The sequence below is a fragment of the Takifugu rubripes genome, chromosome 4, assembly GCF_901000725.2.
Source record: "Takifugu rubripes chromosome 4, fTakRub1.2, whole genome shotgun sequence".
Taxonomy (NCBI): Eukaryota; Metazoa; Chordata; class Actinopteri; order Tetraodontiformes; family Tetraodontidae; genus Takifugu; species Takifugu rubripes.
In genome coordinates, this window is record NC_042288.1 from 4,319,262 (window position 1) to 4,343,169 (window position 23,908).

General features: G+C 45.5%; 3 protein-coding genes across 10 annotated transcripts; all 3 read left to right on the top strand.

The window, feature by feature from the left end:
* Nucleotides 1–3,241: 3,241 nt before the first annotated feature.
* On the top strand, nt 3,242–10,909 carry kif11 (kinesin family member 11). 6 transcript variants are annotated; one of them, XM_029835395.1, is made up of 26 exons: nt 3,242–3,360; nt 3,449–3,554; nt 3,974–4,103; nt 4,314–4,411; nt 4,523–4,601; nt 4,701–4,886; nt 4,994–5,157; nt 5,232–5,322; nt 5,492–5,637; nt 5,900–5,996; nt 6,098–6,193; nt 6,265–6,353; nt 6,422–6,509; nt 6,633–6,706; nt 6,874–6,988; nt 7,068–7,139; nt 7,491–7,626; nt 7,699–7,871; nt 8,000–8,125; nt 8,207–8,362; nt 9,037–9,176; nt 9,247–9,407; nt 9,480–9,598; nt 9,876–10,098; nt 10,171–10,418; nt 10,676–10,909. In XM_029835395.1, exons 2-26 carry the CDS (start codon nt 3,481–3,483, stop codon nt 10,778–10,780), a joined length of 3,186 nt encoding a protein of 1,061 aa, XP_029691255.1. In that variant the 5' UTR covers nt 3,242–3,360; nt 3,449–3,480; the 3' UTR covers nt 10,781–10,909. The 6 variants fall into 6 exon arrangements, with proteins under 6 accessions (XP_029691255.1, XP_029691254.1, XP_029691257.1 ...); XM_029835394.1 differs by having other exon boundaries at nt 3,242–3,339; XM_029835397.1 differs by having other exon boundaries at nt 3,242–3,339; nt 10,680–10,909.
* A 1,137-nt stretch (nt 10,910–12,046) lies between these two features.
* On the top strand, nt 12,047–13,449 carry LOC101071945 (SLAM family member 9-like). Its single transcript, XM_003963774.3, has one exon. The coding sequence runs from the start codon at nt 12,663–12,665 to the stop codon at nt 13,410–13,412; it is 750 nt and encodes a 249-aa protein (XP_003963823.1). The 5' UTR covers nt 12,047–12,662; the 3' UTR covers nt 13,413–13,449.
* A 3,342-nt stretch (nt 13,450–16,791) lies between these two features.
* On the top strand, nt 16,792–23,908 carry slc22a15 (solute carrier family 22 member 15). Of its 3 annotated transcripts, none has more exons than XR_964494.2 (14): nt 16,792–17,593; nt 19,203–19,349; nt 19,427–19,559; nt 19,695–19,859; nt 20,164–20,293; nt 20,534–20,594; nt 20,683–20,849; nt 21,148–21,288; nt 21,436–21,521; nt 22,246–22,354; nt 22,428–22,500; nt 22,784–22,942; nt 23,267–23,407; nt 23,488–23,908. XR_964494.2 is itself a non-coding variant. In XM_011603002.2 (14 exons), exons 1-14 carry the CDS (start codon nt 17,510–17,512, stop codon nt 23,291–23,293), a joined length of 1,407 nt encoding a protein of 468 aa, XP_011601304.1. In that variant the 5' UTR covers nt 16,792–17,509; the 3' UTR covers nt 23,294–23,888. The 3 variants fall into 3 exon arrangements, 2 of the variants coding, with proteins under 2 accessions (XP_011601304.1, XP_003963824.1); XM_011603002.2 differs by having other exon boundaries at nt 19,695–19,750; nt 19,826–19,859; nt 23,267–23,888; XM_003963775.3 differs by having other exon boundaries at nt 23,267–23,888.

Sequence of the window (23,908 nt, forward strand, 5' to 3'; positions counted from 1 at the left end):
GGAGGAAGGTCCACTTTCCAGCAGCACAGGCACCCTCATCTTACTGCTAAAACAACACTCCATGGATCCAGTGCTGGAATGACCTATCAGGGAGTTCAGTCTAGTTTAGAGTCACTGGCCAGACTTGAGGATTTCTGTAAACCTGTGGAAGCACACACAATTTTATTCAGATTTGGATTCAGATTCAGATTCAGATTCAGATCCTTTATTGTCCCACACGGGGAAATTTACAGTGCAACAACAGCAAAAGCACGCAGGGAAAAATAAGATAAAATCAAATAGAACAGGATTTGGGATATACAAAGAGGATGTATATTTACAATAATCCAGATAAATGGATACTCGGCCTCTGTATACCTGTACATAGTACAGAGGGTGAATACAATATACATATCAGAATATATAATATTCAGATTGTGCTAGCGGGTGTTATGTTTATTGTGCAGCCTGACAGCAGCCGGCAGGAAAGATCTGCGATACCTCTCCTTCACACAGCGAGGGTGGAGGAGCCGCTCACTGAATGAGCTGCCCAGTGCTGTCAGGGTGTCCTGTAGGGGGTGGGACGTGTTGTTCAACATGGATGACAGCTTAGCCATCATCCTTCCGTTTCCCACCACCTCCACCGAGTCCAGGGGACATCCCAGGACAGAGCTGGCCCTCCTCACCAGTCTGTCCATCCTCTTCCTGTCCCTGTCCGTGATGCTGCTGGACCAGCAGACAATCCCGTAGAAGATGGCTGATCCCACCACAGAGTCATAGAAAGTCCTCAGGAGTGGTCCCTGCACTCCAAAAGACCTCAGCCTCCTGAGCAGGAACAGTCTGCTATTGCCCTTCTTGACAAGGACGTCTGTGTTGTGTGACCAGTCCAGGTTATTGTTTAGGTGAACACCCAGGTACTTGTAGGACTCCACCACGTCAACATCCGTTCCCAGGATGTTCACTGGTGCAGGCGGGGGGTTGTTGCGCCTGCGGATATCCACCACCAGCTCCTTGGTTTTGCCAGCGTTGATCTGGAGGTTGTTCCGCAGGCTCCAGTCCACAAAGTCCTGAATAAGTTCTCTGTACTCCGTATCGCCCCCATCAGTGATGAGGCCGACAGCAGCGGAGTCATCAGAGAACTTCGCGGTGTAGAGGGTGAACAGGAAAGGAGCCAGAACTGTTCCCTCCGGGACACCAGTGCTGCAGAGAAGCCGATCTGACTCGGAGCCCTTCACCCTCACAAACTGTGGTCTTTGTGTGAGGTAGTCCAGAATCCATGTTGTGAGGTGGTGATCCACCCCAGCTACCTGCAGCTTGTCCCCCAGCAGCCTTGGCTGGATGGTGTTGAATGCACTGGAGAAATCAAAAAACATGATCCTCACAGTGCTTCCAACCTTCTCCAGGTGAGTGAGGGAGGTGTGGAGGAGGTAGATGACGGCATCATCCACCCCGATGCTCGGCTGGTAGGCGAACTGCAACGGGTCCATGAAGGAGCTCACCAGTGGGCGCAGGTGATCGAGGATGAGTCTCTCCAGCGTCTTCATCAGATGAGACGTCAGAGCTACCGGCCTGTAGCTGTTGAGCTCCTTGGGGTGCGGTGTCTTCGGCACTGGGACGATGCAGGATGTCTTCCACAGCTGTGGCACTCTCCCCAGCTTCAGGCTCAGGTTGAACGTGTGACTGAAGATCCCACACAGCTGGTCTGCGCAGGACTTCAGGAGCCTGGAGCTGATGCCCTCTGGACCTGTCGCTTTCCTGGCCCTGTTCTTCTTCAGGGCCTTCCTCACCTGGTGTGGTGTGAGGGACAGGCTGGAGCAGGCAGGTGTTGGTGGGGGGTACGGGCATGGGCCAGGGTGTGAAGTGTCGGGAATGTATGGGCTGAAGTTCATGAGAGAGGGGGAGGGGGGACCGGAGGAACAATGGATTGCGGGCACAGACAGTGGCGGGGGTAGCAGCAGAGGAGACTGGGCTGGGGGAGGGGTGGGTACCTGATCAAATCTATTGAAAAACAAGTTCAGGTCGTTAGCCCACCCCTGGTCACCCACAGGTTGGGACTTCTGCTCCTTGAAGCCCGAGATGGTCTTCAGTCCCTTCCATACGCCACAGATGTTGTTCTGTTGCAGCTGGTTTTCCATCTTCCTCCTGTAGTTGTCTTTCTCCTGTCTGATCTTCCTCCTCAGTTCCCTCTGCACAGTCTTCAGCTCTTCCTTGTCTCCAGACACAAAAGCCCTCTTCTTCTCCTTCAGGAGGGCCTTTATGTCTGGGGTGTGTATGTTATGTTATGTTTTTTCTGTTAAGAGAAAACATTTATTTTTGTTTTGAGAAATTATGAGCAGTTATGATATGGTCCCCCAGTGTGGACAAATCATGAGAGGTGTTCTGGTAGCAGGGGGAGTGCCATGGTACCCTTGAGCAAGGTGCCAAACCCCCAAATAGGGCCCTGGATTGGGCTGGTAACTGGCTGCCTTCACCCATATGCAGCTTTGCATATCCACCCCCTCCCTGACACTACAAAAGGGATAAAGTGGTTAAGAAAAAATAAATATTCAGACTGTCAAAGAGATCTAGTTCTGGTTCTGGATCTGAGTAATTTTGGATAGGGTGGAGTAGGACTTAAGGACTAATGTTGTGGATGTCAATGTCATTAACTGAGACCATTAAAGGCACCAGTATTAATTTATTATAAGTTTTTCATTCTTTTCCTTGTCTCAGTTGGACTGTGAGCAGCCATTAGACAGGTGAAAGAACAGTCAGCACATTTATGAAAATTTCTAGGCCAACATGGAGACGACAATCCAATACGAGTGAGCGAGCTGTACGTTCATGTCAGTTATAAAACAACACCAACAGGCTAAAATGTTCTGCTACAGTTGAGGAAAAAAGCCAAACAAGGCTCAGCGGGTCTTCTATGTGGCGTCTGGGAAATGCAGTTCTGTCCCTACCCTGTGTGGTTTTAATTTCAGTCATATTAACATAACCTCCCGTTGATTACCGAGAATTACAACAAAAAAAAGCATAGAAGCAGCAACAGCATCACACAATGAGTCTATCAGACTTTTTTCATGAAACTATTCAATTTCTCATCTTTGCCTCCTCTCCATTGTTTTGAGACCAAAGATGTCGCCTCCTAGTGGCCGGATCTCGGACCCGACATGACCATTCCCATAATGCCCCGCGGTATGTCTTATTGACCAATGACGCCGTTTGTTTGGTTATTCCTCTTATTTTATTGGCTGAGCTAAATTCAAAAATAGTTTAAACTATTTCTCCATTGCACGCGCCAGATACAGTTCGGCGTGAAGACTCTCAACACTTTAGCCGACTTTTCATTGGAATAATAACGGATCGTTTTCAGAGAAGGTGACAAAAGTGCGAAAGTCGGTAAATTAACGCCGGTTAGCGTCTGTCTTGCTTTAGCAGACCGCTTTTCTTTGTCTTTTTTTTTAGTTTGTTTTTCTTTATTCCACAGCGATTTTCGCAGAGGAAAATATCTCTGCAGCCATGGCTTCACAAAACCCCAACGGAACAAAACGGGAGGAGAAGGGGAGGAACATCCAGGTGGTTGTCAGGTGCAGGTAAGTCCAGAAGCGTCTAGTGGATTGGAAGATCACCAGGTGTGAAGGCTGGTCACCCCTGAGCTGGTGACAGAGCCAGGGTGTAAACCCAGTCTTGCTGAAAGGCACCCCACGCAATCCTGTTAATGGAGAGTGGTTGGAGATGGTTTGTAGTTTCCAATAAATCGATACAAAATAACTGGTTTAATAATCTTCAGGATTATTTTAGGTGACCTGTTTACATTGTTATACATTTTTTCTTTGGAGAAACATAGAATCAAATAATTTGTAGAAGGAGCTAACTTCTAAACAGTTGTTTTCTCTCTTACATGGAGTCAAAGGTAGTTGATCTATAATCAAAAATGCAAACTGCCACTCTGGATTACTTCGGTCATGGGTTTAACTCAAATCAGATGAGATGTTTCTGCTTCGGGTTTCAGGCCTTTTAACACCGCTGATCGCAAGTCTTCCTACGGTTTGATTGACTGTGACACCAACAGGAGAGAGTTGATTGTAAAGACAGGAGGGGTCAACGACAAGGCGTCACGGAAGACTTACACCTTTGACATGGTGGGCACCAAATCAACACGTTTTCATTGTATCGCACAAGGGTCAAACATTGATGTTTCAATTAGCCATAGAAAAATCCCAACTGATTCAGTGGGGAAGGGAACAAAAGGTTTGAACAGATTTCTGTTTTTGTGGTGACGGTCAGGCCTCATATATCATATATAGGCCGTATATACTGTACTACTATAACTTGGGTGGTTGGTTCTGCAGGTTTTTGGTCCTGCTGCCAAACAGATTGATGTGTACCGGAGTGTTGTCTGTCCTATCCTGGATGAAGTCATTATGGGATACAACTGTACTGTTTTTGCGTGAGTTCAACTGCTGTTATGATTCTTAGAAAATAACATTTTCATTTTTAACTCCTATTTTTGATCCTGAAGAGTAACATTGCCCATTTTTTTTTTATAAATGTACTGCAGTTACGGTCAGACAGGAACTGGAAAGACATTCACAATGGAGGGAGAGCGAAGTCCCAATGAACAGTTCACCTGGGACGAGGTGGGTTGTTTGGGTTTCAGCTGTCACTGCAGGGTAAAAAAAGGTCTTGTTTGGTGATTTTTTTATTTTTATTATTATTATTTTTTCTCTCTCTTCCAGGACCCTCTGGCTGGAATCATACCAAGAACGCTGCACCAGATCTTTGAGAAGCTCTCTAAAAACGGCACCGAGTTCTCAGTCAAAGTATCACTGTTGGAGATTTACAATGAGGAGCTATTTGACCTTCTCAGCCCCAGTGATGATGTCAGCGAGCGGCTTCAGCTCTTTGATGACCCCAGAAACAAGGTAAGCGTGGGTCCAAAGAGTGTAATGGCCTCTGTTTGGGTTGCCTTGTGTTTTATTCTCCTAGATGATTTTTGTAACCTGTAGAAGTTACATTAATCTTCCTCTAGGTATTACCATGTGACTCTTCAGGTGTGTTCTCTTGGCAGCGAAGCGTGGTTGTGAAAGGTCTAGAGGAGGTGACGGTTCACAATAAAGATGAAGTGTATCAGATCTTAGAGAGAGGAGCAGCCAAGAGGAAAACCGCCTCCACCCTCATGAATGCCTACTCCAGGTGGAAGGATGCATCAGAAACTGCACATGTTGCTCACCAATGATTTCCTGTAACATGTTAAATTTTGTGTGCAGTCGCTCCCACTCGGTCTTCTCTGTCACTATCCACATGAAGGAGATCACTCTGGAGGGAGAAGAGCTGGTGAAGATTGGAAAACTCAATCTGGTAATGAAACTTCCAAGAAAAACCACTGGGTGTTATTGGGACATGCAGCTGTTCACACTTATTTCCTCACATTTACGTTCTCAATAACCATCAAAGCAGAGCTCACATATTTGGTACTACATTTCAACTCCGTTTGCAGATAGAAAATCATTTTGTTCCTTCCCTCCAGGTGGATCTCGCTGGAAGTGAGAACATCGGGCGTTCAGGTGCGGTAGACAAGCGTGCTCGTGAAGCAGGAAACATCAACCAATCATTGCTCACATTGGGGCGAGTCATCACTGCTTTGGTGGAGAAGAGGCCTCACATTCCCTACAGGTGCAGTCATCTTCATCCATGCACATGACACCTTCATCAGACACATCTGTCTATGCTGTCTTGTGGTGTTCCTTCAGTCAGAATACACATTTTTATTTCTTTTCCTTTCATGAATTAACAAAAGTGACTTTTATTGACCTGCAATTAAATGACTTCAGATGATTAAAAAAAGACGTGGATATTTCTTGAAAAAATACGGAATATTTGTTGGGCTTTTCACATGAGTGGTCTTGTTTTAAATATTTTGGTTTTTATCTTCTAGAGAGTCTAAGCTGACCAGAATACTGCAGGACTCACTTGGAGGTCGAACAAAAACATCAATCATTGCCACCGTGTCGCCGTCCTCCTCTAACCTTGAAGTCTGTCCATTTTTTTCCCCCAAGCCTAAAAAAATAACATTTTACAGCCCTTTCAAGTTTATGTGTTGAGAAAATATGTTTTGATGTTTGGGTATCTGCAGGAGACTCTGAGCACGCTGGAATATGCCAGCAGAGCCAAGAACATCATGAACAAACCTGAGGTCAACCAGAAACTAACCAAGAGGACCCTCATCAAGGTGGCCAAGGCAGCCTTGTCTCATGTGCTGCCATCAAACCTAAACTCAACTAAACGTGTACCTTCTTGCAGGAATACACTGAGGAGATAGAGCGTCTGAAGCGAGATCTTGCTGCCACTCGAGACAAAAATGGAGTTTATCTGTCTACAGAAAACTACGAGTATGTAAAGACTGTTTCTGATAAATGCTCTGGCAGTTGACTTGACCTGACTGCCGCATGTGTTTCAGGACGATGATCAGTCAGATCACCTCCCATGAGGAGCATGTAGCCGAGCTGACGGACAGGATCGCCTTGATGGAGGAGGAACTAAGGCGGGTAAGAGTTGACTCCGTTTGGCCAGAGAGGGACATTTTTGCACGTTTAACAAAGTGGACAGAACGCTTGAAATCTGGTAAATGCACAGTTGGCTGTTTCTGTGATTACATGTGTGTTATTCAGGTGATGGAGCTTTTCACAGACAACAAAACCCAACTAGATCAGTGCAGTCTGGATCTGACTGAGAAGCAGCAGAGGTGAGAGCTTTTTGTTAATGAATACATTTTATTATAAAGTAACTGTGTAAATGTAGAATGTTGTTGAAAATATAAACAACCTGGTCTTGCATGTCAAAACAAGACAGTGAAGCATTAATCTGAACCTGTGGGTCCAGATAAGGAATTAATGCACTTCCCAATTTCAGGTTGGAAGAGACGAAGCAGAATCTTGAGCAGACGAAAGAGAAGCTGTGTCAGGAGGAGTTCATCTGCTCGGAGCTTGCGTCAGCTCAGGAGCACCTGTACAATACTGCAGGACAAGTACAGTACCTACAGCATTGGTAGCAACATCAACAGTTTTAGTGTTTATTTGATGTTTGTTCTGATTTTCTCTTTCCAGCTTCTGAGTGCTGCAGACACCAGCACCACAGATGTGTCGCGTCTTCATGACAAGCTGGACAGGAAGAAAAAGGTTACCTTTTCAAAAGAAAAGCCTGCAATTGGCTGAATATTTCCTGATGGGTTGCTGCCAGCATGCCTTGAGTCCATGCTTTAATTTTGCCCTCTTTAAGTGAGCTAAACATTCCAAACAAAAAAAGGTATGTTTAGCAAAATAGTAACCTATAGTTACCGATGGTGTGGAAAATCGGAGATTCTCAACTGCACGCTAGTAAATAATTCCAGAACCATCTGCAAAATCTACAGGTTTCTTTTAAATCAAACTATATTTCAGCAGTAAAGCATTAAAATAAGTTTGAATTATTCAAACAGAAATTGAAAAGAGTGAGCCATGGGTGAGTGAGGTGTGTTTGGGCATCTGCAGGTGGAGCAGCACAACAGTTATGTCCAGCACAGCTTCATTCAGCGCATGGCTGGAGCCTTCAGCAGCATGCAGCACTGTATTCAGCAGCAGGAGGCTCAACATCGCAGCAATCTGAGCAACTACTCCAAGGCTGTTGGTAAGGCCTCGTTGAAGCTCTGCAGCATTGACGATGGGACGACCTTTTGGCTTTAACTGATTTTCCAAACAGATGGTCTTCTCGTTACAAATGAGGCGGCGCTACAGGGAGCGATGTCCACCGTTGAGTCGTTTGTGGGTGGAGTCGGTCGACTGCTGGCTCAGAATGTCAGTCAACGTAAAGAGAAAATTGAGCATCAGCAGCTGCTGTGTCTGCAGGACAAAGAGAGGATTGTTCAGATGCTGGTGAGGAAAGCAGTGTGTTTTAAAAATCGCTGTTGGTCAAACTCTGGACTATGGGTCAGACCCTTTCTAAGTTAACTGCCTGGTTATTTGGAGGTCATTTTCCTCACAGCATCGCTCTTGTTCTGTAGGACGAGCACTGGCAGGATATGGAAGAGGTCCTGGTTGAAGGCACATTAATGGGTCTGTCAGCCATCCAAGACTTGAGCACCAGTCTGAGAGCTATTGCCCAAACACAACGAGTGCTTGCCCAAAAAGTTGGTCCAAATCTGTGTCCTGTCACAATCCTGATGTGTCCAGACGAAAATATTTTATAGTGGTCCAATCTTTGCCAATAGGTGGAGGCCATGAATGCGACGGGCGTCTTATTGGGCAGCCTGGTTCACAATCTGGCTCGGCTGCGTGAGGAGTCTGTGCTAGGCCTCAAGTCACTGCAGGCTGAACACGACAGGTTGGAGGAAGAGATCAGAAATACCCAGGAGAGACACCAGATGGTAACTGACTCCTAAATTTCAGGTTTACTTTGAATTTTTGCCTGTCTAGTTTTTAAAGGGAACCTAACGATGAAGTGAATTAAGCTAAGGCTTGGCGGTACACCAGTTTCATGACTCATATCTATGTATTTTCAAAGATTAGAGAGAATATCATCACACCAGTTTTAATATTTATTATTGATGTCCTGCTCTCTGCTGCTTTCTGATTGGGCAGCATTTTTTGCTCAGGGCCTTGGCACTGTATAGTATGTGCCAACTACAAAACAGGCTGTGTTAACAAAGGCTAACAAAAACCGTAGCCTGCTAAATTGAAACAAGGGCTCGATGGTCCAGTCGAAGCAGACATCTTACTTATGAAAAAAGGAAGCTTGATGTTTTTAAATGGCAAGGACCAGTGGTTATTTGCATTTTTGCACAAAAAATAAAAACCCTTGAAAGCATTTCATTTGCTTAGTTACTAAATAAGTGTTTATGACATGCGTGACATGGAGCCAAAACTGACTATTCAACACAAAATAATACTGGTATATATTGCTACTCGTAATGACTTAAGACCAAACCATGTGACGTTTCTCTATGTTGCATAAATGCAGAAGCTAACCTTTGCAACATGCAAATGCAGCTTGTGTACCTGGTGCGGATATTTCATGGTGCCCGGTGTTTTCTTTCACTAGGGTATGAAGCGCACCATTCAAAGCCTGCAGGACCAGCTTAACCTGCTGACCACAGAGGTCCAGACTGACTTCTTTAATCTGCAGTCTGTATCCACATCGATGCAGAAACCTTTCCAGAGTTTGCAGGAGAATATCAGCAAGTGAGTCAGCCTCACAAGTGTCCTTCGGTATATGGCTTGCTGGTCCTAACCCATAAGCCTCTACTTGCAGTGGCTGTATATTGGTTGAGGATCAAATGTCGGCCCAGGCAGCTCTCCTCTCCTCGACCACCTCCTCTCTGGCCTCCTCTCTCCATTTGGCGACTGATGAAAGTCTGCAGAACCTGGAGAAATTAACGGGCCGCTGCTCGCACCTTCATAATTCTGTGTCAGGTACCTGGTGTCTCATTATCCACAGTTGGTTCAGGACACAGATTTGGTGATTGTTTGAATTTTGTGCCCCAGGCCTGGTTGAACAAGGCCTCCAGTGGAGTTCCAGGTCCAGGGAGCAGGTGGCAGCTCAAGTCCAGGGTCAACTATCCTTCATGGAGATACAGTCGTCTGACACTCAGACCCTCCAACAGGTATCTTTTTCCTTGATTCAGACTCCTGCCTAACCACAAGTACCTTAGTTTATCTGGCGAGAAAATAACTTTTGTGGATTTTTTTTTTCTCGTCACAGTTTGTATTTCATTAAATTTAAGACTTCTAATTTTTGTAGAATTTTATTTTAATCTGCAGACAAGTTATTTCAGATTTTTTTTAAGTAGTTCATCACTAAAGAAAATGTTCCTCTTTGCTTTCTGGTTTGACTTTTTACTCTACAGATGTTGAAATTGTGTCTGAACTGGTTTGTTCTAGAACATGGAGATGTTCTGCAAGGACCAGGTGAGAGCAGTTGGAAGGGAAATGTCAGGACACCAAGTGGTGGTGAAGCATGCTGTGGCAGCAGTGCAGGACCACCTCTCTCAGGACCAATCCCTCATGGATCAACAGCGGAATGAGCTCCTACTTCAGGTACAGCTCAATCGGCAGCTGGTCCAGGACTTTCTGATGGAGGAGCTGCAGCAGGATGTTCCTACAGGTATGAAGGTCATGTGATTCTTCACCTCTGGTCTCTGGACTTTCGGTCACTTGGGTCTGTCGATGGCTTCAGGTACTACCCCACAGCGTCGGGAATTGGTCTATCCCAGAGAACTGATAAAACTTCGGAGCCGCTATGAGCTGTTGGAGACCCTGCGGAAGCAGCAGGAGGCGCTACATTCCGCTCTGCAGGAGGATGAGGACATGCAGGATACTCTGGAGGATGAGCTGAGCACCTGTAACGAAAGCTTGGCCACAGAACCGTCCTTTGTTGACGAGAATCTCGTCTTTAACGAGAGCAAACGCCTCCCCTTCTTCAAAGTGAGTGACAAAAGCATTCCATCTGTTTGCCTGACGGCTCATATTGTATGTTAATGTTGTTTCATTTGGATTCTTCACACTCCTGAATGAATGATAAACTTTTACTGGCTATTAATTAAATTCATCTTGGATTTTGATTAATTTCTTTAGTTTTACTATTTTAAGTGTACAGCTTCTGAAGCTCAAGCTGACAAAATCTGGTCCTAGATTTAAAGCAGATTTCAGCTTTCTCATGTAAATTTTCTTCTTGGCAAAAGAAAGGTGGGAAGGAGTCCAAGATCCCTGCCAAGTCAAAGGTGACGGAGACTGAAGCTGGAGGGACGCCTCAGAAGTCCCGCCTCCCTCTGCGCTGCCAGAACTAACCAGCATAGTCTTGTTCAACCTTTTCATCATTTTAATTTTATCTAAATGTTTGGATGGCTCATGTACTTGTGTCTCAGTATTTACATTGGCTGTAAAATTAGACAATAAAGAAGACATAAAGACATTTATACTTGCTTTATATTTTCTGCGCCTCAGCTGATGATTTGAGAATAAAACCTCCTTTTAAGGAAATCAAAAATAAGGAACTGAAATGCAGTGAAGCAATATCAAGAACAGAAGTCTTGTTAATCTGATCCTTTGGACACCCTTCAGATTGTTTCTTCCACCAAAGTAGTTTCCCAGTCCATCACTGTTGACCCCTCCTCTTTGCTAGGAAAGTGGAGGGGGTCCCCCTGGACAAGCTTACTCATGGCATGGGACTAGCAACCAGCCACACCTGTGGTCCACACATGCATGTCTTTGGACAGTGGATAGTAGCCATCATACCCATGAGGGGTTTGAAAACCCCTGTCTGTTGATCCCTGTAAAACTCAGTTGTAACTACAACAGTAAAATTTATACCTTTATCTTGACAACAGAGTAATAAATAGGTTTTAAAAATGAGTATTTTGTCAGTGGCTGCACGAGAACCATTTAATATTTTACATATTCCCAGAGCACATGACCACAACAGCTTCAGTGTTCCAACAAGATTCGGGCGGGGGTCGGAAGTCAAAAAGGGTACGAGGACTTTACATCTACACGTTAAATATATCCAGCACCCAGTGAAGACTTCAGTTTTGGACTTAATCTGTTTCAGAATTAAGGTTTAATGAAGAAAATGCGTGCAGATGATACTAGAGATGCTAATTTCTGTGCTTAATACTAAATTGTCGGAATGTTTCATCACTTCAGATCCAATTGCTGAGTCCTGGCTGTTCAGCAAGCGCCTGATCCTTGACTTAATTTATGTTCGTAAGGACGCACCTATCTGTAAGATTATTTTTACATTAAAAATAATTATTTCTGAGTTACAGAAAAAGTTTTATCATTATGTTGTGTTTATCATTATGTTGTGTTCACACAACTGCCGGATTTATCAGGCAGTTGTGTGAACACCTCTTTTCAAAAGGGAAACGAAACAACTACGGACTAAGGATGGGCGATACCACACTTTTGGGATTCGATACGATACCGATACTTTTTCTTGTATTTTCATCGATATCGATCCCGATCCCGATACCGTTCATTTCTTACTGGCAATTTTTGTCAGTCAAAATATTATTACATTTAAGACAAATACAGACCATTTATATACAATTTATTATGGTCAATTGATTACTAGGATTTCCTTATCCTTTAAACCTGCATAAGACAGTTGTTCCATAAAAAAATAATTAGAACAATGTCTGACACCATCACACCTTTAGTGCACTTGAGGTATGTCATCACACTTGACTGAAGTCTCAGATTGCTTTTCAGAAATCGTATCATATTCACATTTTCTGCTTTAACACGATTGCGTCTCTGGCTGATTATTTCCTCCGGCTCTGCCTTTTGCTGACTGTGTCGGCTCGGCGCAGGCTATGTTGCAGGTTGATGCTCGTTCTCTATCTCCTGTCACGTGACATGGGCCAGCTCAGTACGCCGCCTGGTATAGGGGTGTCTTGGCACATATTAATTTAAGTAACTAATCTAAAACGGCGGAAAGTGATGCATACACCCCAATTTTTTTTTTTAGTTAGTATCGATATTTATAAAAGAACATCGATACCAAATGAGTAGCTTGTGAGTATCGATATATCGATACCACGGGATCGATCTGCCCATCCTTACTACGGACCAACTTCGGGGCGTGGGCCTGTCATTGGCCGTGTCAGCCCGATCTTCTGTGGTTTGGGCCCGGCCGTGATCAATGGTCGGTGTCGTGAAAAAGTCCAGATGTTTGCGGGGCAACCGGTGCTGCCATTGTTGTTGCTGGCAGCTGTCAGCTACGCAGCAGAACAGACGGTGTTTTGCCCGGTTGGCGATACGATAACGTTGAGTCTGGTTCTTCCCATGTCTGAGAGAATCAGCAGAATTCTGTGGAAATACGACAGAGATATGGTGGCAGACTGGACCCACGGACACTTTCTATCTTATGGAAGGTTTAAAGACCGTACGACGGTGGACAATACGACCGGGCTTTTGGAAATTAGAAGCGGAATGACAGAAGATTCTGGGAGGTACGAAATGGAAGTCAACAACAGGCTCCATGACCTGGTCTACGAGGTGAAGGTGATCAAAAGAGTCCCCAAACCCATCGTATGGATCCAGCCGCTGAAATGTTGCCCCAGCTCTCTTCAGTGTACTTTGAGCTGCGACGGCTCTACCGAAGGGGCCGAACCCATCACCTACAGCTGGGCGTCGGCGAAACTGTTTCCGATAACTAACAATACGGCGAACGTTGCAACGTTCTCATGTCGGATGGAGAACCCCATCAGCCACCAAGAGAGCGACCCGAAAGCTAACCCGTTCTTTCCGGAAGACAAATCGCAGCCCATCATTACCACCATCATAGCGTGTGTGATTATTGTGGTTGCCATAGTTATAATTGGGTTGCTGGTCTGGTATAGAAATCGAATCAGTACTTTGTTTTGTCAGACGTGCCCACATTCCAGTTATGCAGTGCCCACCACCAGCAGAAAATAACACCGTGTCGGTGGGACTTGAATGTGTTTAGGGAGCCTGGTATTACTTTTATCGGCAGTAAAATGATACATCATCTGGCGCTGTAGCAGACGGCAGCCACTCCTCGCGCTCTACAGCACTGTGTGTTTTTTTACTCATTTTAGCTTGTTTTTTTAGTATTTCACTTCGTCACGAAGTTACTTTTTATGCATCCCATGGATACATCGACCGCACAGAGAAGAACCAGACCTCTCACTTACTCCAGAGAGGAGTTACTGGAACTTGCAAAAAATAAACATGGACTGAGACACCGGGTCCCAGCTGAGCTGCAGCGGCGCTACAGAGGCTGCAAAGCCGGGGCTAAAGTACAGGCGCGGCGAACAGAAAACCGGCGGAGGCACAAACCATCGCTCCCCTCCGTGATTATGGGCAACGTCAACTCTCTAACGAACAAGATAGACGAGCTGGCAGCCCTGGGAAACCAGCGGATCTACCGTGAGTGTAGCTTGTTTATTCTCACAGAGACGTGGCTAACCGCTACCATACCCGACGCTAACGTGGACCTGCGAGGATTCACCGCGGTGAGAGCGGACAGGGACACAAAGGCATGCGGGAAGAGCAAAGTAGGGGGACTAATCATCTACACCAACAACCGTTGGTGTAACCCTGGCCATGTCTCTGTGAAGGCGGTTTTGTGTTGCCCAAATCTGGAACTGTTAGCCGTTAGTATGCGGCCATATTACCTGCCCAGGGAGTTCAGTCACGTGATCGCCCTGTGTGTGTACATCGCCCCCACGGCCAACGGAGCAACTGCGTGTGAAAAGATCCACAGCGTCGCCGCACGGCTGCAGACCAAGCACCCTGAGGCCCTCCTGATCATCTCTGGAGACTTCAACCATGTGACCCTGGACTCCACACTGGCTGCTCTCCACCAGGTTATTGACTGCCCCACAAGAAACAACAGGACGATCGACCTACTGTACACCAACGTCAAGGAGGCATACAGAGTCATCGCTCTCCCCCCACTGGGCAAGTCGGACCACAACCTGGTGTACGTGCAGCCCCAGTACACCCCACTGGTCCAAAGGCAGGCAGCCTCCACACGCTCCCTCAGGAGATGGACTCCTGCAGCAGAGGAGGCTCTGAAGGACTGCTTCAACATCACGGACTGGGATGTACTGCTGGGGGAACATGAAGAGGACATAGATGGGATGACCGACCGTCTCACAGACTACCTCAACTTCTGTGTAGATGTGGTTGTCCCCACCAAGACTGTACAGTGTTATCCTAACAATAAGCCATGGGTAACACAGGAAGTCAAGGATGTCCTCAATAAGAAGAAAAAGGCCTTCAGAAATAAAGACAGGGAGGAGATGAAAGAAGCGCAGAGGGAGGTGAAACGCTGCTTGAAGGAGGCGAAGAACATCTACAGGAAGAAGGTGGAGAAGAAGCTGGCTGATAACAACATGCGGGACGTCTGGGAAGGTGTCAGGACCATCACTGGTCACAAAGCCAAGACCAGCACGGAAGGGGGAGGAGTGGAGAGGGCAAACGACTTGAACCAATTCTTCAACAGGTTCAGTCAGCCCACTCCACTCCAATCCTCTGCCCCCCACCTCAGCAGCCCAGCTCCCCTCCACCCCTCCCCCCCCTCCCCAGCAGCCGAGCTCCCCTCTACCCCCCCTCCCTCCAACCAGCCACCCACCACAACTTTCCCCAACCCCGCCTCCCCTCCTCCCTCCTCCACCTCCCCTCCCTCTGCTGACCTCCCTCCTCCCACCCTTCCACCTTCTACCACCCCCATCCCCCTGCTCTCACCATCTCCACATCCTCCCTGCATCCCCCTGCTCTCACCATCCCCACATCCTCCCTGCTTCACGGCTGACCAGGTGAGGGGAGAACTGAGGAAGCTCCGGCCCCGAAAAGCAGCTGGACCGGATAGAGTCTGCCCCCGGCTCCTCAAGACCTGCGCTGCTGAACTCGGGGAGCCGCTACAACGGGTCTTCAACCTCAGCCTGGAGCTGGGGAAAGTGCCCACCTTATGGAAGACGTCCTGCATCATTCCTGTCCCCAAGAAGAACAGACCGAGTGAGCTGAACGACTTCCGGCCGGTGGCACTCACCTCACACCTGATGAAGACTCTGGAGCGGCTCTTCCTCAACCTCCTCAGGCCCCAGGTGCAGCACGCTGAGGACTCCCTACAGTTCGCCTACCGGGACAAGGTCGGTGTAGAGGACGCCATCATCTACCTGCTGCACCGAGTCCACTCGCATCTGGACAAGGGGAGTGGCACAGTGAGAATCCTCTTTTTGGATTTCTCGAGTGCCTTCAATACGATCCAGCCCCTTGTCCTACAGGACAAGCTTCTACAGATGCGAGTGGACCCCTTCCTGGTTGCTTGGATCTCCAGCTACCTCACTGACAGGCCGCAGTTCGTCAGGATGAAGGACACCACGTCTGACACTGTGGTCAGCAGCATCGGGGCTCCACAGGGGACTGTGCTGTCCCCCATCCTCTTCACTCTGTACACCTCGGACTTCTTTTACAACTCTGAAATGTGTCACATTCAGAAGTTCGCTGATGACACAGCCATCGTTGGGTGTATCAGAGACGACCAAGAGGAGGAGTACCGGTGCCTGGTGAGGGACTTTGTTGCCTGGTGCCACAACAACGGCCTGCAGCTCAACACCTCCAAAACTAAAGAACTGGTCATTGACTTTGGGAGGGACCGACCGAGACCTAGACCAGTTCAGATAGGAACGGAGGAGGTGGAGGGCGTGCAGACCTATAAATATCTTGGGCTGTGGCTGGACAACAGGCTGGACTGGACAAGCAACACGAGGCAGCTGTATAAGAAGACCCAGAGCAGGATGTACTTCCTGAGGAGACTCAGATCGTTCAACATCTGCAGGAAACTCCTCTGGATGTTCTACCAGTCTGTGGTCGCCAGCGTCCTGTCCTACGCTGTGGTCTGCTGGGGGGGGAGCGCAACAAAAGCAGACCTCTCCAGGCTGGAGAAGCTGAACAGGCGGGCCGGCTCGGTGGTGGGGATGAAGCTGGAACCTCTGGCGACAGTGGCAGAGAGGAGAACTATCGACAAACTGCGGAGCATCATGGACAATGTCCGCCACCCTCTGCACACTGTCATCCACAGCCAGAGAAGCCTGATCAGCCAGAGGCTACGCCTCCCCAAGTTCAGGACCAACAGACTGGAGAACTCATTCATCCCCCGAGCCATCAGGCTGTTCAACTCATCACTGGGGGGGAGGAGGGCCAACAGGAGAACCGGAACATTTTTATAGTTTTATATTTATATTGTTATATTCATATTCTATTTTTAATTTATTCTATTTTATTTTATTTCTTATTTTCTTATATTCTATTATCTTTAATAGGTTTGATGGGGGGAATGGTGGTGGGAAATTTTGTAGATGCTGTAGATCTTTGGAGATGCTAATTTCCCTGGTGGACACCCCCTAAAGGGATCAATAAAGTTATCTTGAATCTTGAATCTTGAATCTTGAAAACGAAGGGAAATGCTTAATTAACCCGCCCTTATACTCAGCTGTTAACACACGCACTGTGCGTTTGGTCACTATTTTCTTGACGGACTAGGGGTCACAGGGATGGTGCTGGAGTACATCACAGCTACATATGGGCGAAGGCAGGGTCCATCCCCGAATGAGTGACAAGCTCAGGGCCCAATGTGAACATGTGGATGATCGGTTCCTTGTGCAAGGGTACGTCGGCGATGCTCTGAAACTGTTAATATTTCTACTAGTTAATGTGGTATGAATCAAATCATCTGCTGCGGTGCGAAGAGTATCATAAAAGAATCAAATTCAAGATTGTTAAACTGGACACTGTTATTGTCATCTGACTCGCGTCATATTCTTCGGCTGTTTTTTGTTATTGAAGCGCTTTGTTACTCTCTCTATATATTGTTTTTAGATATTGACTGGATCTTGGTTTTGTAAAATTAAACTCTTCAACGTGCCAAACTACCAGTTTTAAATTTTCTTGTATATGATAAACCCGGAAGTAAACGCGGATTGTTCTCTTATCTCTGCCGGTGATGCTAACTGGACAGCAATCAAGTCGCGTTCGACTCTTCCGGGATGGATGTAGAAGAAGCTTTTCGGACCGTTGGCGAGTTTGGACCATACCAGAAGCAAGCGGTTGCCATTATTGTGTTGACTCAGGTCGGTTTATTTGTAATTTTTGCCTTGGCTTCCTAGTCAGAGGGCACGCGTGCGTTAACACGGCAGCTAACGAAGAAGAATGTCGCTACGTGGCGTGTAGCCCACGAATTACAACTAAAATATTAAAAATACTGATATATGTAAGAACGCCTTTGGGTGGCAGGAAAGACGCTGCAGAGTGCACAAGGGTGTTGTGTAATTGTTGTATATATGGGACATTTCCATGTTATCGTTTAAATCACTTAACTCAGTCGTGTTTATTTGCAGTCTGTGCAAATACTGAATCTCACTCCGGTTACCTGCACTCGCTCGTAGACACATTCGTGCACGCATAGGGTTAGGCCGTTAGGGTGTATACACAAACCTATACAAAACAATGCTATACAAAACCAAGGAGCCAGTGGCGTAAGGAGTGCAATAATATAGAATTAGATGTACTGAATTAAGTCCATGTGAGAAAGTATGTGCGGCAACAGAGAAAGAAGAGATAAGTAAAATATATACGGAATAACACTGATTTTACAGCAGGACAATGTTGAAAAGATTTAGGTGTTGATGAGAGTGACGGATTGTGCTGGTATGTAGTGTGACTTGTAGCGCTCCCCACAGTGCCTCCTGGGCGCAGCCGTTACTATCCTAGGAGCTCCAGCGCAAAAAGTGAAATCATTCGGGAACCGTAGGTCGCACCGAAACGTGCGCGCGGCGAATTTTACTGCAGGGATCAAGACCGTGCAACGGCGCCCGAGCAATCCCCCCAAAACCTCCACTCCCTCCATTCTGTCACCCAACAGGAAGTGGCTTTTTTTAATTGGGTGTGCCTCCTACACATGACTGTGCGATCTACGGTTCCCGAATTGTAGTTTTGGGTACCGGCCAGAGGGTGTGGCATACCCTCACAATTTCTGCGGAATTGTCTAGTGACTAAACATCACGCAATCATCGCAGAAGTGTCGCATCTGCTCATTGTTTTTACATATATATATATATATATATATATATATATATATATATATATATATTTTTTTTTTTTTTTTAATATCCACAGCTCTCGTTAGTAAATCTTAATTTAAGAACCGTCTCATTTAAAAACTTGGTTAGGAAATCGAGTCCCCCAATAAAAATTTTACAAGCTGCTGATGCAGCTTTGAGCTGGATAAAACATAAGATGATTGTTTGATTTACAAATTTCTGACTGATTTTGGGCTTAAGGCTGTTAACACACACAATGATTAATTATCAGAAGTTAACATGTTATCTGCGATGGAGCCTTAAATGAGCCAGCAAACTAAGTAGCTGACATTTAACAAAGTGTTGCTGATATTTTTCAACACTGCAAAAAAATTCCACCTTGTTCAACACTTTCAGCTCATTGATGTACATGGACACACTAAATTAAGTCACATGTCAAATTAAACATACAAACAAATTTTCATTGATCTCTGCAAAAATTCAGTAGAAATAATATGAAGAACCAGTAGACTGCTGGCAAATGCCAACATTTGGACTCTAAAACAATGTCAATTAAACTAATTTGCACCATGGAGAATTTAAAAATCCAAAGGTTCAGATTAGCCAATCGTGGCTGCTTGTGTTGGGATGTGTTTTCTAGGTCTACATGGCCTTCCAGTCTATGCTGATCGTTCTGATTGGATCCACACCTGAGTACCATGTGGAGCAGCAGCAGGTCCCATCCAGCTCACAAGAGCTGGTCCAGAGGGTCGTGTTCACAGAGGACTTCGACTCCATTGTGACTGAGGTGAACTGTTGGCAATCGTCATGTTACCGCTTGCTGTGTGAGATCCCATTGGTTACATCTGTCTGTCTGCTCCTCAGTGGTTCCTTGTCAAGCAGCAGGCTTACAAGGTGAATCTGGCTGGTTCACTCTTCTTTGCTGGGCTTCTGGTTGGGAACATCGTCTTTGGGCCGCTCTCTGACAGGATTGGCAGGAGACCGGTCTACCTGTCAGGTGAGAGCTGGTGAATGTCCTGGTGTCTCAGAAAGAGTGCAGGATGCATTGAAATTAATGACTAATTGTAGAAATATCTGTTGAATTCTAAAAGTTGTTGTAAACCTTCTGGTTAATCGAGTCTCCGTCCTTCAGGGCTGTTTCTGGAGGTGGTTTTTGGATATGTGACCGCCTTCGCACCCAGCTATGAGGTGTTTGCCGCCTCTCGTCTGCTGGTTGGGCTGATGAACGGAGGTATAAGTGTGGTCTGTTTTGTCCTCGTGCAGGAGTACGTTGGTAAATCCTACTGGGCCATGACGGGTACGAATCTCTCTCTCTCTCTCTCTCTCTCTCTCTCTCTCTCTCTCTCTCTCTCTCTCTCTCTCTCTCTCTCTCTCTCTCTCTCTCTCTCTCTCTCTCTCTCTCTCTCTCTCTCTCTATATATATATATATATATATATATATATATATATATATATATATATATATATATATATATATATATATATATATATATATATATATATATATATATATATATATATATATATATATATATATATAATAAATCCAAAGTCAGTTTTCTTTATTTTGTGAGGTGGGTGGGATCTGATCTTCTCTGCAGGGACACTGACCAGTTTGTGTTTTGCCATTGGCATCGCTCTGTTTGCTGCTTTGGGCTACTTGATCCGACCGTGGAGGAATCTGACCACCGCAGCCAACTCTTTTGGTGTCCTGTTCTTCTTGTTGTCTGTGTAAGTACCAGTTGTATGAAATTTTGTTTAGACTGGATTTAAAAGTAATTTTTATTCCCAAAAATGAGAAACAGCAACAGTGTGAGCTGTTTGACCATTCTGTTGACTGTGCCCTGATGTCTGCTAACCTCTTGTATTTCTGTGTTTGCTTCCCAAATAGTTGCCAAAACTGCACTTTATGCTAGGCTAATATGCTAACATATTTATTTAGTTTAAACTCGGTTCCTCTGGTCACTCTAGAACTCTGCCCGAGTCTCCCCGTTGGCTGTACTGTCAGGGTCAGACAGACCGAGCTGAGCAGGTAGATTGGATCACCTATTTTTATGGACATCTCAAGAATAGCTCCATGAGTTCTTTCTTATTTGTGAGTAACACTGAGTTCCTTATAGGTCCTGCGTCACATGGCAATGAGGAATGGAAACACTGTCACAAACTTAATGCTGCAGCGTGTAGTTGCTGCTAAAGTCTCGAGTCCTACAAAGAGACAAACGGGACTCCTGCAGCTGGTGGTCCATCCGGTCCTCCGGATCAGAACAGTGGTGCTCATGTATGTGTGGTGAGTCTGTTGAGCACCATTAGAGAAGAAGAAGCCAGGGTTTCATCCTAATCAGAATCCACATGTTCAGCAAATGGATGAGAACTCTTTCACATTAAAGATATGATTTTGATATGAGATACAGACAGAAAGCTCTACCTTACAGGTCTGCATTCTCTCTTTTACACAAAGAAGCAGTTTCCGGAGAATTTTCACGGTTAAGCATCTTGCTCTTAGACATGTCTTATGCCAGGTTCTGGGATGGAACGACACATTTCCAGTGATGCACTTTAGCTTGACAAGCCGTTTCCTGTGGCAGGTACTCCTGCAGTTTGGTGTACTACGGTCTTACTCTGGGAGCTGGCGACTCTTCTGGGAGCCGCTACATGAATGTGGCCATGTATGGTTTGGTGGAGGTCCCTGCATACCCTCTCTGCATGTACTTCATCAACAAACACTGGTGAGAGCCCACTTCACGCTTCTGGAAGACAATTTTACAGCCATTTGTGTCAGATGGTCAAACAACAAGATTGTTCCGAACGACAAGAAAGGGTTTTGTGTGAAATGGAGAAATGTGACTCAAACCTTCTCTTTGTCTGTCACACAGGGCTGGAAGGAGGAAGAGCATGTCAAGTTTTCTGTGTCTGTCTGGTTCTGCCTGCTTCTGTACAGTTCTGATCCCCGATAACACAGGTGACACAAACACCCACACACATGTTTATTCAGGTTTTTGTCTCTAAACTAATCTACCTTCACAGACATATTGCCACTGATACAGTTGATCAGAGCATCCAGGTCCAGAGACTAGAGCAGGTCACTGGGGAATAAACTGGTTCAGATCAGTAGGCTATTCATAGTGTTCCACAAGGTTCTGGACCTGGACCAGTCCCGTTCTTTTTGTAAATGCTTACCTGAGGAAACATTGTTGAGCAGCAGGAGAACACGTTCACAGCTATGATGATGACACTCAGAAATGTTTATCTAAGAAACCAGACGAACCAGAACAGTCAGTCAAATTTCAGGATGGTCTCAATCCTCCTCCTGCTTTAGACCAAACTCATCAGTAACAGATCAGCTGATTCTCATCATGAATGTTGGAATGACCTTTGACCTGTCCCGGACCTTTAACCCTCATATAAAAGGTCTGCAGGGGCAACTTTTTGAGAAACTTTTTGATCACTTAACATTCAAAAGAGCAGTTCAGAATAACTCTGGATGATGCTGAGAAGCTGCTCCAGCATTTGTTTCTCCAGGCTGGACTGTTGTGATTCATTGTTATCAAGAGGTCGAAAGAATTCTGTCGGAACCTTGAAGATGTTGATCCAAGATGCTGCAGCTAGAATAGTGGTGCTAAACGTCTTGGTTCTGACAGTTCCAATGGTGGTGATGGTTCTGATCAGTGCTTCTGACTCTGTAGGTTCTGTGCTCAGCGTAACCTTACTGGCTCTACTGGGAAAGCTGATGGTCAGCGCTGCTTTCAACATTGCCTACATTTACACCTCTGAGCTGTACCCCACCGTGATCAGGTGACCTGACCGCAAGGGGGCATCTTCTGAAGGTCATGTGAACATGATTTTTCCAACTTTAATATGTTTTTAGGAACGCTGGTTTAGGAGTTTGTTCAATGTCGTGCAGAGTAGGAGGAATCATGGCTCCATTCGTTCCTTCTATGGTAATATTATTTGATACAGAAAATCGTTGATGATTCTCATGTTTATTTTGGTTTTTGTCACTAATCTATACATTTTTCTGTAGGAAATATGCAACAACTTGGTTTGAATGTATCAAATGGAAAGATGTCATTTTTAAACGTGATTAGTTCTGATCAAGTCAGGACAATTTGTAATATTGGTAAATATCGATTATATATAGAAGTTTCTGGTACAGAAGTTAAACCAAGGATTCATCAGAGATGAATGTTTCCCACCTCACCCTTATCTTCTTGTGTGTCCCAGCGGGTCCTCCATTCCTCTGTCCCCTTCACTGTCTTCTCTCTGAGTGGTCTCTCTGCTGGATGTCTCGGCCTTATGCTGCCTGAAACCCTAAACGGTCCCACAGCAGAAACTTTGGACGAGCTCACCGGCCCGACAGGCAGCCGAGTTCTGGAAAACAAGGTCAGGCAGCTGTGCTGATACCAGTCCCAGTACCTGATCTGAACTGGATCTGGTACTGGATTCTTCTGTGGTGCTATCACAGAAATCAGCATCTTAACTTTTTATTCATGTAATTCTGATGAAAAAGTATTAAACTTTTGTTTGGACAACTGGGACTTCCAGATGTGGCGCTTGAGGGATGTGTGTGCAGTGTTGTGACCTCAGTATGTCAGCACAGCTCAGCTTTATTTGTAGATCGTAGACGTACTCGTGACTGGTGTGTACTGCTGCACTGATGTTTGATATCATCATGAAAAACTTGGTTGTTTATTTTTGTTCTTTCAGGCTCTGCTGTACGAACATGACAAATAAACACAACACTGGTGTCCTCTTCATCCTCCTCATCTTCATCGCGGGTTGGAGGGGCATTACAGATGAAAAGGAGGCTATTTTTGGAAACATCCTCCTGCCTTTCACTGAAATCAGGTGACAACAGACCAGCATGGAGGTGGAGATAAAACGAAACTGGAGCAGATTAGCATTAACTCATTCCATCATCATTTCAGCTACAGAAGCTTTCTGCTCCTTCAGAACACTGAATGGACCAACACACTCAAGGCTGTTACACACTCCACAACAAGCAGGAAATGTGTTATTGCTCCCAGGACCAGAGGCAGTTGTTCTCTACTGTTCTCTGCAAACTCTGGTGTGATCGATCCTAAGTGTTGGGTGGGCGTGGTTAGAATGGCAATCATGATGACTTTCCAACTGGTGCTGAGGTTCAACCAATTCAGTCAGTCAAGTTTTATTTAAGTCTGCACTTTAAAAAGAAATCCAAGAAGGTATTCAAAGCGATGTGTAGACGATGAATAAAATCAGTGAAAGTTCAGAAAATGCTGCAGGAACAATAAAATAAGTAAGATTAAAAGGAACAATAAAAATAAGATATAGATCATGTTTAGAATTTAAAAAAAAAAAAAAAAAAAA

Excerpts from the sequence above, each read along its gene's own strand:
- kif11 (XM_029835395.1), top strand. The coding sequence starts at position 3,481 with ATGGCTTCACAAAACCCCAACGGAACAAAACGGGAGGAGAAGGGGAGG. Across the intron at positions 4,602-4,700 it reads AACAGTTCACCTGGGACGAG|GACCCTCTGGCTGGAATCAT; the intron begins GTGGGTTGTTTG and ends TCTCTCTTCCAG. Across the intron at positions 6,510-6,632 it reads TGGAGGAGGAACTAAGGCGG|GTGATGGAGCTTTTCACAGA; the intron begins GTAAGAGTTGAC and ends TGTGTTATTCAG.
- slc22a15 (XM_003963775.3), top strand. The coding sequence starts at position 17,510 with ATGGATGTAGAAGAAGCTTTTCGGACCGTTGGCGAGTTTGGACCATAC. Across the intron at positions 17,594-19,202 it reads CCATTATTGTGTTGACTCAG|GTCTACATGGCCTTCCAGTC; the intron begins GTCGGTTTATTT and ends TGTGTTTTCTAG. Across the intron at positions 21,289-21,435 it reads TACTTCATCAACAAACACTG|GGCTGGAAGGAGGAAGAGCA; the intron begins GTGAGAGCCCAC and ends TCTGTCACACAG.
- LOC101071945 (XM_003963774.3), top strand. The coding sequence starts at position 12,663 with ATGTTTGCGGGGCAACCGGTGCTGCCATTGTTGTTGCTGGCAGCTGTC.